This window comes from Bos javanicus, chromosome 4 (assembly GCF_032452875.1).
Source record: "Bos javanicus breed banteng chromosome 4, ARS-OSU_banteng_1.0, whole genome shotgun sequence".
In the NCBI taxonomy this organism is placed as follows: domain Eukaryota; kingdom Metazoa; phylum Chordata; class Mammalia; order Artiodactyla; family Bovidae; genus Bos; species Bos javanicus.
Window position 1 is genome coordinate 94,082,237 of NC_083871.1, and position 17,231 is coordinate 94,099,467.

General features: G+C 38.4%; 1 protein-coding gene across 7 annotated transcripts in view; it reads left to right on the top strand.

Annotated features, from left to right (window-relative positions):
- Positions 1-17,231, top strand: part of NRF1 (nuclear respiratory factor 1) — a 130,788-nt gene that overhangs the window by 55,123 nt on the left and 58,434 nt on the right. For all 7 annotated transcript variants that reach the window (XM_061414686.1, XM_061414685.1, XM_061414689.1 and 4 more), the window contains 2 exons: positions 3,694-3,820; positions 16,139-16,279. In XM_061414686.1, coding sequence (XP_061270670.1) covers positions 3,694-3,820; positions 16,139-16,279 — 268 coding nt within the window. The remainder of the gene's footprint in view (positions 1-3,693; positions 3,821-16,138; positions 16,280-17,231) is intronic.

A 17,231-nucleotide genomic window follows, 5' to 3' on the forward strand; every position in this document is an offset into this window, starting at 1 on the left:
CATAATTCATCAGGCACTCTGTCTATCAGATCTAGTCCCTTAAATCTATTTCTCGCTTCCACTGTATAATCATAAAGGATTTGATTTAGGTCATACCTGAATGGTCTAGTGGTTTTCTCCACTGTCTTTAATTTCAGTCTGAATTTGGCAATAAGGAGTTCATGATCTGAGTCACAGTCAGCTCCTGGTCTTGTTTTTGCTGACTGTATAGAGCTTCTCCATCTTTGGCTGCAAAGAATATAATCATTCTGATTTCGGTGTTGACCATCTGGTGATGTCCACGTGTAGAGTCTTCTCTTGTGTTGTTGAAAGAGGGTGTTTGCTATGACCAGTGCGTTCTCTTGGCAAAACTCTATTAGCCTTTGCCCTGCTTCATTCCGTACTCCAAAGCCAAATTTGCTTGTTACTCCAGGTGTTTCTTGACTTCCTACTTTTGCATTCCAGTCCCCTATAATGAAAAGGACATCTTTTTTGGGTGTTAGTTCTAGGTCTTATAGGTCTTCATAGGACCATTCAACTTCAGCTTCTTCAGTGTTACTGGTTGGACCATAGGCTTGGATTACCGTGGTATTGAATGGTTTGCCTTGGAAATGAACAGAGATCATTCTGTCATTTTTGAGATTGCATCCAAGTACTGCATTTCAGACTCTTTTGTTGACCATGATGGCTACTCCATTTCTTTTAAGGGAGCCTCATGAGAAACCTATATGCAGCTCAGGAAACAACATTTAGAACTGAACATGGAACATCAGACTGGTTCCAAATAGGAAAAAGAGTATATCAAGGCTGAATGTTGTCACTCTGCTTATTTAACTTATATGCAGAGTACATCATGAGAAATGCTGGACTGGAAGAAGCACAAGCTGGAATCAAGATTGCCAGGAGAAATATCAATAACCTCAGATAGCAGGTGCCACCACCCTTATGGCAGAAAGTGAAGAGGAACTAAAAAGCCTCTTGATGAAAGTGAAAGAGGAGAGTGAAAAAGTTGGCTTAAAGCTCAACATTCAGAAAACGAAGATCATGGCATCTGGTCCCATCACTTCATGGGAAATAGATGGGGAAACAGTGGAAATAGTGTCAGACTTTATTTTTTGGGGCTCCAAAATCACTGCAGATGGTGATTGCAGCCATGAAATTAAAAGATGCTTACTCCTTGGAAGAAAAGTTATGACCAACCTAGATAGCATATTGAAAAGCAGAGACATCACTTTGCCAACAAAAGTCCATCTAGTCAAGGCTATGGTTTTTCCAGTGGTCATGTATGGATGTGAGAGTTCGACTGTGAAGAAAGCTGAGCACCGAAGAATTGATGCTTTTGAACTGTAGTGTTGGAGAAGACTCTTGAGAGTCCCTTGGACTGCAAGGAGATCCAACCAGTCCATCCTAAAGGAGATCAGTCCTGGGTGTTCATTGGAAGGACTGATACTAAAGCTGAAACTCCAATACTTTGGCCACCTCGTGCGAAGAGTTGACTCATTGGAAAAGACCCTGATGCTGGGAGGGATTAGGGGCAGGAGGAAAAGGGGACGACAGAGGATGAGAAGGTTGGATGGCATCACCGACTTGATGGACATGAATTTGAATGAACTCCAGGAGTTGGTGATGGACAGGGAGGCCTGGTGTGCTGAGATTCATGGGGTTGCAAAGAGTCGGACACAACTGAGCAACTGAACTGAACTGAGGGAATGAGTGTGCACTGAAGGGGTTAAAGAAAGGAAAGGAACTATCAAAGAGTCTAAGAAGTGACCAGTGAGTCAGGAGGAAACCAGGAGAATGGTGTCTTGGAAACCAAGTGCAAAAATTGTTTCAAGAAGGAGGACTTGTGATCAGCACTATCAGATGGTGCTGACAGGTTGACTAAGATGCAAATTGACCATTAAATTTAGCAACATGGAGATCATGATTGAACTTGATAATGTGTTTTCAGAGGAGCAGTAAGGATGAAAGGATTAAAGGGTCTTCAAGAGAGAATGGGAAGAGAGGAATTGGAGACAGTGAATGTGTTTTCTTATCATTGTTTCAAGGAATGCCACTGGATTTCTTGTTTGCTATGTGGTCCTTTACTTGGCTTCCCTGGTGGCTCAGATGGTAAAGCATCTGCCTGCAGACCGGGAGACTTAGGTTCAATCCCTGGGTTGGGAAGATCCCTTGGAGGAGGAAATGGCAATCCACTCCAGTACTCTTGCCTGGAAAATCCCATGGATGAAGAAGCCTGGTAGGCTACAGTCCATGTGGTCACAAAGAGTTGGACATGACTGAGCGACTTTACTATCACTTCCTCCACTTGTTTTTATTTCTTCTGAAGAGTTTGTAGGTTGCAAAGAAAGATTATTACACATCTGCGTTTCACGGAGGACTTCATATTTTGACAGGCTGCTCAACATGCATTCATGTATAATAAAAAATTTAGTCTATAAAATGTTTCAGTAGTTTCTTCTTGTAGTATTTTATATATCCAAATTGTTAAGATGTTTATTGGAATGTTGAATCCAAATGGAGTACCAGCACTTGTAAATGATATGGGGACAAAAGTTAGAAAATATAGTCTATATTAAGAATGTAAAATTATAAGAAACTGAAGGGAAAATCCAGAAAATACTTAATGGTAGTTTTTAACACAGAGGTTATATACCACTAGATGGGCAAAAAAATTTCCTTTCCTTTAATGATAAATCTTACTACCTTTAATGATAGTACAGGCAGGAGGAATTGAATATATTTTTTATAGAGCCATCTATAAAAAAGGGGCATAGACAGTGCTTTTGGAGAAAGATGGAAAACTTTCTTGTGATTTGTTGGCTTTGCTTCATTTGAAATGACATGACTCACCAGTCCCTTGACAGGGTAGACTGTGTTCACAGAAGAATTATGGAATGTAGAACTTTAAAATAATCTCCCATAACTTCCAGGAGAGGACAGTGTTTCTGTTTAATACAGTGCTGATGTATTTGAAAAAGCTCTTTTACTCCATCCTCATTTGTAAAATACTTCAGGACTAAGAATTATTGTTTATATCACAGTGAAAATCTGGAAATGACAACATTTTGAAGTAGTAAGATATAAATAGGCTTCCCAGGTGCTCAGTGGTAAAGAATCAGCCTCCTAATGCAGGAGACGCAAGAGATGCAGGTTCAATCCCTGGGTCAGGGAGATTGCCTGAAGGAGGAAATGGCACCCCACTCCAGTTTTCTTGCTGAGAGAATCCCATGGACTGAGGAGCCTGGTAGGCTATAGTCCATAGGGTCGCAAAGAGTTGGACGTGACTGAGCATCGGAGCAAGACATAAACAATGATTATATCAGTCAAAGAAATCAGAAGCAGTTCATTTTAGGCCCCTTCAGTAAGCATGGAGATGATATAGTAAAGTCTATAGGAGGACATCTCAGTATTAATCTTTATTATTATAAGCAGCACACTTTTGGTGCTGAGATCAGGAAGTATGATACTGTCTGTATTCAACATTGTGTCATGGCTGTGTCCTGGGGTAGACTCTCATGTCAGTGGGCTAGTCACGGGTCTTCAGGACAAAGGGATGTACGTATTTCTGCTGAACAGGATATTAAACCTCACACACACCCTTTTCACAATTCAGGTAAAAGAAGACATACCTAATTAGAATAAATTGTCTCAAGTCAAAGGAAATCTTGTGTCTGTGTCACATAATTTCTGTCTTTTCGTTCTCTAATTCAGGAAACTTCGAGCCACACTAGATGAATATACTACTCGAGTGGGACAGCAAGCCATTGTCCTTTGTATCTCTCCCTCCAAACCCAACCCTGTCTTTAAAGTGTTCGGTGCAGCTCCTTTGGAGAATGTGGTAAGAAAACTGTGTGTGTTCTCAGATACCCTTTGCTTTCTGTGAGTTGTTGTTCGCATTCTTTTGATCCTTTGTCTAGCACAATAGTTATTTTATCTTCCCTTCATCCAGGGGTGGGAATTGAGACTGGTTTTCAAACTCCTTTATGCAGATCAAAGTAAAATGGATCGTTTCTGTTTCTCCTTTTCATAGCAAGCTATTTTACCTCATCAGATGCAATGGGAAAAAATGATATTGTATTCCTTAAGAAACCAGTGCAAGATTTTGTAGGAAAATTGCTGAAACAAAATGGTATTTTCTCAAGATGTGAACTTCCTGAGGCATTTTACTGATCACTGATATCTGAATTGCGTATTTTAAATCCTTTTTATTTCTTCAAATAATTGATTTAATCCTTCAGTGTTGAAATATAGTTGAATATTTTGATTATATCCCTATCTATAGCTAACTTTATAAAAATAATATTTTACTCTTGGATACTTTTACTATGTGAATTGTTCTTTCTTTGGATAAAGTAACTTTAAATCATTAATAGAATAATGATCTGTCCAGAATTAAATTGCATTTTATTTTTACTAGGATAAAATTTCTGAGCTTAAAATGAATTTATTAGATTTTCCCCCATACTGAACATAGATATTTCAAGAGTTCAGAATTAGTAATCAGTTGAGATTTTGTTTATTGTATTTTTTTCCCCATATACAGATGTTGTGATTCTTTCTAAACATTTTTGAGTTTGAGTTTTTCCTCAGATTCCTGAGTCCCTAGAATAGGACGCATATTAAGACCTTTCCTGAGAGGAGTGTGGTAGATGGCTTTCTAGTTCAAAATTATACCTGACTAACAAAGTAATAGAAGTGAAACCAGTTAATTCTGTTATAAACCATAATATAAATATTATAATTATATTATTGTTAAAGATTTTATTTTAGATTGGAGCAGAAACAATCCACATCAAAACCCAATTCTATTCAATTTATGTGACATACTTACAGTGACTCACAAGTGTTTAAAGTAGCTGCAAATGATACCATCAAGAAAGTGAAAAGACAGTCTACAGAATGGGAAAGAAAAAAATATTGGCAAAATATATCTGATAGAAATTTGTATCCAGAATATATAAGGAACCCTTATAACTCAGCAGTGACAAGACAGTTAATCCAGGAATGCCCTGGTGTTCAGTGGAGAGGACTTCGTGCTTATACTGCAGCAGGCATAGGTTCAGTCTCTGGTCAGGAAACGATGACCCGGCAAGCCGTGCAGCATGGCCAAAAACAGAAAAAAGACAATTAACAGAATTTAAAATGGCAAAGAATCTGTATAAATATTTTTCCAAAGAAAATATAGAAATGACCAGCAAGCACATGAGCACTTGATAAATAACTTAATCATTAGGGAAATGAAAAGCAGAACTACAGAGAGATACTTCATGCCCACTATGATGAATATAATTTAAAAGATGGACAATAATAAATGTTGATGGGGATGTGAAGAAATTGGAACCCCCATACATTGCAGTTAGAGATGTAAAATGATGCAGCTGATTTGGAAAACAATTTGGTAATTTCTCAAAATATCAAAAGAACAGTTACTATATAACCCAACAATTCTACTCCTACATTTACACAAAAGAGCTGAGAATAAAGCTTATACATACAGTGTTCATAGCAACAAAACTTATATATAAAAACCAGTGCACTATATTTGTAGAAGCATTATTCATAATAGCCACAAAGTGGAAATAACCCAAATGTTCATCTGCTGATGAATGGATAAAAAAAGTTGTATTATCCATCCAGTATAGTATTACTTAGCAATGAAAAGGAATGAAGTACTGATAAATGTTACAATATGGATGAACCTTGAAAGCATTGTGCTAAGTGGAAGAATCCATTCATAAAAGGCCACACAGTGTATGATTTCACTTATGGGCAGTATCTGGAGTAGTCAAATCTCAAGAGACAGAAAGTAGGTTAGTGGTTGCCAGATTTGAAAGGGGGGGGGAATGGAGGAATAGAAAGTGACAGCTAGTGAGTTTGGAGTTTCTTTCATGGGGGATAGATTATAATGATGCTTACGTGACCGTGCAAATATTTAAAAGAGTAAATTATACACTTCAAATGGGTGAATTGTATGGTATTGTATGGTAGGTTGAATAATGAATGGCCCCCAAAGATACACAGATCCAAATCTTTATATGACATAAAAGATTTTGCAGGTGTGGTTAAGTTAAAGATTTTTGAGATAATCCAGATCACCCTGGATTATCCAGGTAGGCCCTAAATCTAATCACAGTGTCTTTATGTAAGAGGGAGCCAAAAGGAGATTGATACAGAAGGTGGAGATGTGTCAGCGGAAGCAAGAGGTTGGGTGCAAGGAACAGGTCAGAAGCAAAGCAGTATGTGCTCAACAGCAGCTAGGCAGGATGAGAAAATGGTACCTCCCCTAGAGCTTCCAGAACAACCAGCCCTGCCAACAACTTGGGCCTATGAAACTAACAGAATGAATTTCTGTTGATAGAAGCCACCAAGTTTGTAATACTTTGTGGCAACCATAGGAAGCTAATATGTACGGCATATTAATTATATTTCAATAAAGCTGTTAAATTTTTTTTTTTTTATATTACTTTCATCTTTTTTTTTTTTTAATATCGATGCATGATACAGGATGTTCGGGGCTGGTGAACTGGGATGTTTAAATTTTAAAAGCAAAACAATAAGCAAAGCAAATGTCAGACAAATCCCTACAAAAATAAATCATGGATCACAGCATTAATATCAGACAAAGCCAAATTCTCAAGACAAATGAGTCTTAACTGAGGACCATAGGTCCTTTAGTATTGATAAGCAGTATAAATTTATAATGAACCTTTTATGTCTCAACATTAAAGCAAAGAATATAGATCAAAAATTAGTAATGGGAGGAAAAAAAATAGAAACCACAGTGGTAGTAGGAGTCTTTAATATCTTTGTCACTCAAGGAAGAAAAGTATAAATAAGAATATAGATATCTGAAGAATAGAATTAATAAGGTTAATATAAAAGGTTAACATATTTAACATTGATACCATACTAAGGGAGAATATACCATATTTGAAAAATTACATGAATGGATTATAAGAATTGACTCTGTGTTATTATTAGGTCCCAAAGTAAATCTTAATAAATTGTAAAGATAGAAAATTACACAGGTCATATTTTTTATTAAAGAATAGAAAATTTAGAAGTTAATATAAGAAAGATTGACAGAAATTTTCAGCCACATGGAAATTTAAAAATACCTTTTACTGTAGTAGTTTTACAATGTTGTGTTAGTTTCTGCTGCTGCTGCTGCTAAGTTGCTTCAGTCGTGTCCGACTCTGTGCGACCCCATAGATGGCAGCCCACCAGGCTACCCCGTCCCTGGGATTCTCCAGGCAAGAATACTGGAGTGGGTTGCCATTTCCTTCTCCAGTGCATGAAAGTGAAAAGTGAAAGTGAAGTTGCTCAGTCGTGTCTGACTCAGTGACCCCACAGACTGCAGCCCACTAGGTTCCTCCGTCCATGGGATTTTCCAGGCAAGAGTACTGGAGTGGGTTGCCATTGCCTTCTCCGGTGTTAGTTTCTGCTATACAGCAAAGCCAATCACTTATATGTATACAAAAACACTTAAGAGAAAAACTTAATCTGCAAACTATTTAAAAACAAATTTTAAATAGCCTTAAAAATTATGATCTAAACAGATGCTCCAAAGCATGTTTATTGCCTTTATTTTTTTTCTATGTATACAAGAAAGAAAAGAAACTTCATCTGAGAAAGATATACAGTAAGTAAACATGTAGAAGGAATTAATGATTTTGTAAACAGAATTGTTATTTAAGAAATGGTACTATGAAAAAGTTCTATGAAGAAATGGTACTATGAACAGTTCTATGAAGAACTGCAAGACCCAAAAAAGATGTCCTTTTCATTTTAGGGGACTGGAATGCAAAAGTAGGAAGTCAAGAAACACCTGGAGTAACAAGCAAATTTGGCCTTGGAGTACAGAATGAATCAGGGCAAAGGCTAATAGAGTTCTGCCAAGAGAACGCACTGGTCATAGCAAACACCCTCTTCCAACAACACAAGAGGAGACTCTACACATGGACATCACTAGATGGTCGACACCAAAATCAGATTGATTATATTCTTTGCAGCCAAAGATGGAGAAGCTCTATACAGTCAGCAAAAACAAGACCAGGAGCTGACTGTGGCTCAGATCATGAACTCCTTATTGCCAAATTCAGACTGAAATTAAAGACAGTGGAGAAAACCACTAGACCATTCAGGTATGACCTAAATCAAATCCCTTATGACTATACAGTGGAAGTGAGAAATAGATTTAAGGGGCTAGATCTGATAGACAGAGTGCCTGATGAATTATGGACGGAAGTTCGTGACATTGTACAGGAGACAGAGATCAAGACCATCCCCATTGAAAAGAAATGCAAAAAAGCAAAATGGCTGTCTGAGGAGGCCTTACAAATAGCTGTGAAAAGAAGAGAAGCGAAAAGCAAAGGAGAAAAGGAAAGATATACCCATTTGAATGCAGAGTTCCAAAGAATAGCAAGGAGAGATAAGAAAGCCTTCCTCAGCGATCACTGCAAAGAAATAGAGGAAAACAATAGAATAGGAAAGACTAGAGATCTCTTCAAGAAGATTAGAGATACCAAGGGAACATTTCATGGAAAGATGGGCTCAGTAAAGGACAGAAATGGTATGGACCTAATAGAAGCAGAAGATACTAAGAAGAGGTGGCAAGAATACACAGAAGAACTGTACCAAAGAGATCTTCACAACTCAGATAATCACGATGGTGTGACCACTCACCTAGAGCCAGACATCCTGGAATGTGAAGTCAAGTGGGCCTTAGGAAGCATTACTATGAACAAAGCTAGTGGAGGTGATGGAATTCCAGTTGAGCTATGTCAAATCATGAAAGATGATGCTATGAAAGTGTTGCACTCAGTATGCCAGCAAATTTGGAAAACTCAGCAGTGGCCACAGAACTGAAAAGGTCAGTTTTCATTCCAATCCCAAAGAAAGGCAATGCCAAAGAATGCTCAAACTACCACACAATTGCACTCATCTCACACGCTAGTAAAGTGATCCTTAAAATTCTTCAAGCCAGGCTTCAGCAATATGTGAACCATCAACTTCCAGATGTTCAAGCTGGCTTTAGAAAAGGCAGAGGAACCAGAGATCAAATTGCCAACATCCTCTGGATCATGGAAAAAGCAAGAGAGTTCCAGTAAAACATCTATTTCTGCTTTCTTGACTATGTCAAAGCCTTTGACTGTGTGGATCACAATAAACTGTGGAAAATTATGAAAGAGATGGGAATACCAGACCACCTGATCTGCCTCTTGAGAAATCTGTATGCAGGTCAGGAAGCAACAGTTAGAACTGGACATGGAACAACAGACGGGTTCCAAACAGGAAAAGGAGTACATGAAGGCTATATGTTGTCACCCTACTTATTTAACTTATATGTAAGGTACATCATGAGAAACGCTGGACTGGAGGAAGCACAGGCTGGAATCAAGATTGCTGGGAGAAATATCAATAACCTCAGATTTGCAGATGACACCACCTTTATGGCAGAAAGTGAAGAAGAACTAAAGAGCATCTTGATGAAGGTGAAAGAGGAGAGTGAAAAAGTTGGCTTAGAGCTCAACATTCAGAAAACGAAGATCATGGCATCTGGTCCCATCATTTCATGGGAAATAGATGGGGAAACAGTGGAAACAGTGTCAGACTTTATTTTTTTGTAGCTCCAAAATCACTGCAGATGGTGATGCAGCCATGAAATTAAAAGATGCTTACTCCTTGGAGAAAAGTTATGACCAATCTAGATAGCATATTCAAAAGCAGAGACATTACTTTGCCAACAAAGGTCCATCTAGTCAAGGCTATGGTTTTTCCAGTGGTCACGTATGGATGTGAGAGTCGAACTGTGAAGAAAGCTGAGCGCCGAAGAATTGATGCTTTTGAACTGTGGTGTTGGAGAAGACTCTTGAGAGTCCCTTGGACTGCAAGGAGATCCAACCAGTCCATTCTAAAGGAGATCAGTCTTAGGTGCTCATTGGAAGGACTGATGCTAAAGCTGAAACTCCAATACTTTGGCCACCTGATGCGAAGAGCTGACTCATTGGAAAAGACCCTGATGCTGGGAAAGATTGAGGGCAGTAGGAGAAGGGGACGACAGAGGATGAGATGGTTGGATGGCATCACCGACTCAATGGACATGGCTTTGGGTGGGCTCCGGGAGTTGCTGATGGACATGGAGGCCTGGCGTGCGGCGGTACATGGGGTTGCAAAGAGTCGGACACGACTGAGCGACTGAACTGAACTATGAAAATCTAATGAAATAGATAAACGAGCATACTAATTGAGAAAAAGGATGAAGAAAACAAATACACAGTCTTAGAAGTGAGATGAGTTATAGTTGCAGATAAAAAATAGATTGAACATTGTAAGGAAATGCTATGCATTAATTCTCTTCTTTAAAAAACCTCAACCAAGTGGATAATTTAATAAAAAAATAACCAAATATATCCAAACCAGTAAGACAATAAACACATACAAAATTGAAAAAGTAATTAAACCATAGCTCTCAAAGGGATACTACACTCCTGATTATTTCGAGTGACTTCCGTTAAACCTTCAAAGTATAGAATATTCCTTAATCTTATATATATATTGATATACAGGGTGGTATTAAAGAATCAGAGCTCATATTTACTGTAATCAGTTATACAGTATACTCTGCGTAATCTCATATTAGTAACAGTAAAAGAAATTATTTGGATTTTATAATAATGTCTAACATTTACTGAATGCTATGTTCTAGGTTATAAGTTATAAGCAGTTTTCATGTATTATCTCATTAAATAATATTAAAACTCTGGTATTTGCATTTTGTCCTCCTGCCTGAAGCCATCATTAACCTTTGTTCTTGCTCTTTTTTCTGGAGGCTGCTGGGAACTCTGGAAGTTTTAAATTCCATAGGGCTGTTCATCTTTGGAATATGGATTTCAGACTCAAAATTATCAGTTTTTTACAAATTTGTCAAAGGAGAATTGAAAATTTTACTGGGCCCTCTAATAGATGGTATTGAAGCTTTTCTTATGGTTTCCAGGTTTTCATTTATTTCTCTATGCTGTGTTCTGCCCATATTACATCCTTGCCCACAATTGGATTGTAAGTTTTAGACAAGTTAATTGAATCATGCACATACGTTGGTGTTAATGTATATAGCTAAAAACTTCACTTTGGTGAAAACTGTGTTTAAGTTTTGATTTTGTGAGTGATTTCCCACACTGATTTTTCCTTTATGTGACTCAGTGCCCTCATGTGTGAAATAAAGATAATAGCAACCTCACTGGGGAGAAATAGAAATTAAAGTTTATTATCTTTCTCCTATATGTAGTCTTTATGAAGAACTGACATGAAAGGAATTGAACCTTGAAATCTTAAAAGACTTGGATGGAATTCTTATCTCATACTTTGTATCTAATGGGAATTGGTAAATGGTAGATTTTAACGTTGTTGAGTCGTAAGAACACTCTCTTTATGACTTACTGCTATATCACATATTTCCTTGAAATCATCCTTCTGCCTTCGTTTAATTCCACCTTCCCAGTAGATAAGTTGACTCTGGAGTTGGTCATGATTTCTTCTTCTAAGACATTCACTTATTTACGTAAGACATTCACTTATTTACGGTTCATATCCCAGTAGATAAGTTGACTCTGGAGTTGGTCATGATTTCTTCTTCTAAGACATTCACTTATTCTAAGACTCTGGAGTTGGTCATGATTTCTTCTTCTAAGACATTCACTTATTTACGTAAGGCTTCAGGTTGCTTAAAACGTGGAAGCATATTTAAAAAGTAATAAAGTAAGGGACTTCCCTGATGGTCCAGTGGTTAAGAATCCGAGCTCCCAATGCAGAAGGCATGGGTTAGATCCTTGGTTAGGGAATAAGATCCCATATGCCACATGACACAGGCAATAATAATAATAATATAAAAAATAAAGTAAAAGCCCTGTTGCTTGTTTATTAAGTTATGCAACAAATGGCTAAGACTGTTAGATATAAAGTATGAGGTAAGAATTCCATCCAGGTCTTTTGAGATTTCAAGATTCAGAACAAGGGATCCAAGGGGTTGGGGAAAAAGAGATCTGGACTGAGGCAGGAGAGGAAAGAGGCTGACATTGGGACTGGAGAGAGAAGAGGATGAAGCCAGCAGATTCTGTGGGCCACAGCTTGTGGCCTGGCTCTGTGCCAAGTGTGCTTCAGGATCCCTGATCTGAAGGCAGCCCTGTGCTTGGGCATCTCTTTGTTAGATTCATCAGATGACAGTGTATTTTTAATCACAGAGGAGCTCATAGGTAAAAAATAATTTTAAAAATCTTTTTTGAGACCTTCCTGAAGATTCTTCTTTTATCCAGAAAAGCAAATGTGCAGAAGGATTTTGATATCTTGTCTGAGATTATTTTTGCAACCTCAGTAAAGGCCCATTGACCTTATGGTTGTAGCAACCAGTTCCTAAATCCTCAACAAGCTCATTCTGTGCCCAGAACTCTTAAGTCTCCTATAAATACCCTAAACTCAGCATCGCTGGTAGTTATGAGAATGTTTTATCTGTACAAGTCTGAATATGTGAAATGTTTCGTAATGTATGTTAAAAGGTCTGGTTCCTGTGCTCAGTGATGTCATAACACTGGTTGTGTGCAACATAGACCAGCGTAAGTGACACACGATTGTTTGAGTCTGTTGGCATTTAAAAGAGTAAAAGAATTAGGGCAAGAACACTTGGGAAGTTTTCTCAGAGAAAGTGGGAATTGAGTTGGTCTTGAATAATGGATAGTATTTGAATTAGAAACAGAATTAAAGACCCAGAGATAGAAAGTGTGTTAGTCGCTCAAGTCATGTCCAACTCTTTGCAACCCCGTGTACTGAAACATGCCAGGCTCCTCTGTCCATGGGAATTCTCCAGGCAAGAATACTGGTGTGGATTGCCATTTCCTTCTCCATAGAGATAGAAAAGAACTTGCTATATGCAAAAGTTAGTGAGGAGGCTGGCCGGCTAAAGAGGAAGGATGGTGAACAAAATTGCCTAGTAGGACTCTGGCTTATACATGGGGAACTCAAGAGGGTGCTTATTCTCATAATCTACAGGGCTGAGCATGCACGGCTGTAGTTGGTGGCCTTGGCAGAGAGTATTGGGAAAGCAAGGAATGATCAGAATGGTTGAAATGCAATCCTGTAAGAAGTGGGGCACTGTAGGACTATTTTTGAGAAAAAAAGATAAACGATCGGAAGTGGCTAAACATACAGGCTTTGGAACTACTTAAAAATTAATTTGACTTTCTGCTATATTCCTATATGATTTGGGAATGTTACTTAACCCGAATTTTCTTATCTGCAAAATGGATATAATGGTAGTTTCTTTATAAAACTGTGTGAGAATTAACTGAATGTATGCAGTGCTTGACACACAGCAAGTATTCAATAAATGGTATTTTATTATATCAATCTTTCAGAAATTTTAAATGGCAGTAGTATAGAGAATGAATTGAAGGAGGAGAGCTTGGTAGGCAGACCAACTGAATTTGTTTTTAAGTGGTTTTTAACTTGAATTGTGAAACCAGTTAGTTGTCAGTGACATATTGGTATGAAATAACAAAGGCTTTAGCTGTGGATTTTGGAATAGAAAGTAGAAGTTTCTAAAACAAACCTGTATTTCATCATATCTGTGATACCATGAGTTATAGGATGCACCATTATTTATGTGCCACAAAGAAAGAAAAAACACTGATAAACTTTGACATAGCGCTTACTATCACTTAGAATTTTTATTTTATACTTATTGAAAGAGCTTTTTCAGGCTTACTTAGACAGCTTTTGATCATACTGCTTTTGTAAATATGTAAAAAGGAAACTTTAAGTGAAATAAATTTCCAATTTCTGAAATTGTTTTTAACTAGTCCTAAAACTTTTTCACATTCAGAGTCCAATTCTGAATTACTTCCTGTTTCAGAGTCATCATTGTCTGCATGGTTGCATGTAATATTGTCTTCCTTACCATCAGGAGCATGGGTGATGCTGCATTTCTGTAAAAAGAGCTCTGCTATTGTCTCTGAGACTTTTTCTCAGCTGTGACAAGTTTGATGCTGGTGCTTTTTGGTCTTACGGAAAGATCACTGGTAAAGTTATCAGACAACACCCAAGGTTCACATTCCGTTCTGAAATGGTGCTAAATGGTTTGCTGATTGAAAAGGCCTGGGGGTTGCAGTTGTGCCTCCATAGCAACCATGTTCACTTATGTGCAGGCCATGACTGCTGTGCCCCATACCACTTTGTCTGTAGCAATTTTAAGAGGTATCTGAGTTTCCAGAGGAATGATAAATGGTGGGGGGTGGGAGGGAGATTATCTCAGGATTGATAAATTAGGTAGAATTGAATGCTAGCTTTATAACTCTGGGAAAGTTAGTTAACTTTACTAAGCAAACTTAGAAATACTCTGGTCACAACCTGAAGTTGTAAATTACTCTGAAGGATGTTCTCCCAGCATTTTTTTTAAAATCAAGATATAATGGATAAATTTAGCAAAATGCCTGGATCTGAATTTCTGGAATTCTACTGACCCATAAAACGGCTGAAATTGTTTGAAACTAGCTATTAATGTAATAATAGTAATAAGCTAATGATTTTTTATCTTTGAATGCAAGATGTTTCTGCACAATGAAAGTTTTTTTTACTATTTTCATTTACTCTTACTATGAGCATATATACTGATGTAATGGTTTAACCTGATACATTAAAGTTCAAAGACTATAACCTAGGCTTACTCAGTTTTTCTGTGGGTTGGTAGTGTAAAAACTCTACTTATGATGTAGAAACCTAGAAATCAGAAAATATATATCCTTGAAGATGTCATGGCAACACAGCTATTTACAGTAAATACATTGGCAATAATTTTTGAAACTTTCTTTTTAGAAACCAGGATAAAACTGAATCTCTAGAGTAATAATGATTCTATAAGTTTGCACTATTTTTCTTTCATCACCTTTGTTGTTGATCTGTTGGATATTTCTATAAAAGTTTTACATCGTAGCCAATAATTTTTACTTTTCCATATGTTTAAGGTGGAGTATGGGGATTTTTCTCTTCTAATCTTTATAATGAGATATTTCTAGGGAAGTATATGGTGACTGAGAGTTCAGTCCAGGACTATAACAGTGTTACAACTTCTGAGTAAACCTCATATTCTCTTACCTTTTTTTCTATGATGATGGCCTGAGCCCTGAAAGCAAGTTAATTTCCTATCCCATCTTGTTACATTTTTATAACTCCATGGCTTCCTTTACTATCCCTAAAGTATCCTCATCCCCCCTGATCTATTTCTTATAAGTAAGTGAACCCATTATTGATGGTGGTAGAATCCAGTGAACTCTCTACATTCTATAGAAGAATGTGTACATGTGCAACTTGCTGCTGTTCTGTTTTTTGTGAGACTTTCACTAATAGTGGAAGGAATGGAGTCAGAGCAAAAGTATCTGGTTCAGACATGGCCTTGTCAGAGTTACAGAGGCCTCATGGTTTTAAAGTCCACCTCTGTCTCCAGGGAGTCCCTGACAGAAAGGAAGAGGACTTGACCTGTGGTGCTCTCTCTGGCCCCAGGCCTTACTGATGGTGGCGCCTGTGACACCCAGCTGCACTGTGACACCCAGTATACACGTCTTGTTTTTTTTCTCTGATGCCTTTTAGTTCAGCCTCTTGTACAGCTGATCTCCTGTTTGGTAATCTAGCTTTGTAGGAAAACAGCGGGCATAGCAAAGTTTCAAAGAGGGTGCTTAGAGTTTTAGAGACATAAATCCTCAGTGATCTTGAAAATGACTTTCGTAATTAACTGCCTCAGCTGGGTTTTATCAGATGGCCTGGGAAATGCAGAATATGAATACCATTCCTGTTAGATCTGGAACAGGTAATGGGGCCAGCATTTACTGAGAAAATGTGATTTTTAACTGAGGAGCAGTATTTCTAGAAAACTCTTTCCTCTCGCTTCTTTATCCCATTGTTACCTGTAATTTCGTCATCTTTTCATTTAATTCTGTACGATGTGATGTCTTTGGGGCCAGCGGGTATTTTTACCTGCTAGTTGTAGACATGTTTGTTCTTAGGGCTCTGCAGTGGCTAAGGGAGTCCAGCCCCACCCACTCTCTGGTTGCTTGGCATCAACCCTCCCTGGTTGTTGGGCATCTTGTTTACTTCTGCCCTTAATTCCCTGCAGGTGCGTAAGTACAAGAGCATGATCCTGGAAGACCTGGAGTCCGCCCTGGCAGAGCACGCCCCTGCACCACAGGAGGTTAACTCAGAGCTGCCGCCTCTCACGATAGATGGAATCCCAGTCTCTGTAGACAAAATGACCCAGGTAAGTAAGGGGCGGGGAGTGAGGAGGAGAAGCAAGTGACTCAGGTGTGGGCGGGCCTCACATCGCCTTTTAGTTTTGTCCTCAGTGATCCACCATCAGAGGAAGATGCAGGCTGGAGTCTGACAGTGAAACAGTAGCAACCTTGGGAAAGAAAATGTAGGCCAGAAGAATGCCCCCAGCCCAGGGCATGGATGTGGTCTTCTCTTCCTGTTGGCAGTTTTTTCCTTTCAGTTGGGCCCTTGGGTTACTTTTAGCTGGAATTGGTTTGGACAGGAGACTGTTAGAACTTGGATGAATCACAATCAAATGGGGCAAGAGACCTGCAGTCTCTTTTGAGCTGAGCTGGTCCTCTTTCCATATAAATTCTGAATTCTACCACACTGATGCCACAGGGGCCTCCCCTCTCCAGGGAATAAGAACACCCTCCTGGGTCATTGCTTCCCTGCTCTCCCTTAGAGAGGGAAAGTCAAAATGTGCTAATCCTGGTAAATCAGCATAACCTCAGGGGTTTTGCTGAGACTGTTCCTTTTGTATTTTTAGCTCTAAAAGTGATAGCTTGATCAAGATCAAATGCCTTTTTTAATAACATATCTTCCTACCTTTTTTCTTTATTAATACTTCTAGCTTTAAATCCAGTTGTGAGTTTTCTTTTCTTATCTTTGTTGTTGGTTTTTGTTTTTTTCTGGCCGTGGCATATGGCATGCGGGATCTTAGTTCCCTGACTAGGTATTGAACCTGCATCCCCTGCAGTGGAAGCACAGACTCTTAATCACTGGACCGCCAGCAAAGTCCCTTCTTTCTTTATCTTGTTCGACTTCAGCAGCATTTATCATACTCCTTCCTTCTCAGAACTTTCTTCTTCAGTTTCTGTACCCAACACTCTCCTGAATATCCTCCTGCCATTCTGCGTGCTCCCTCTCAGCTCTTCTGCTAGCTCCGCTTCCTCTTCTCA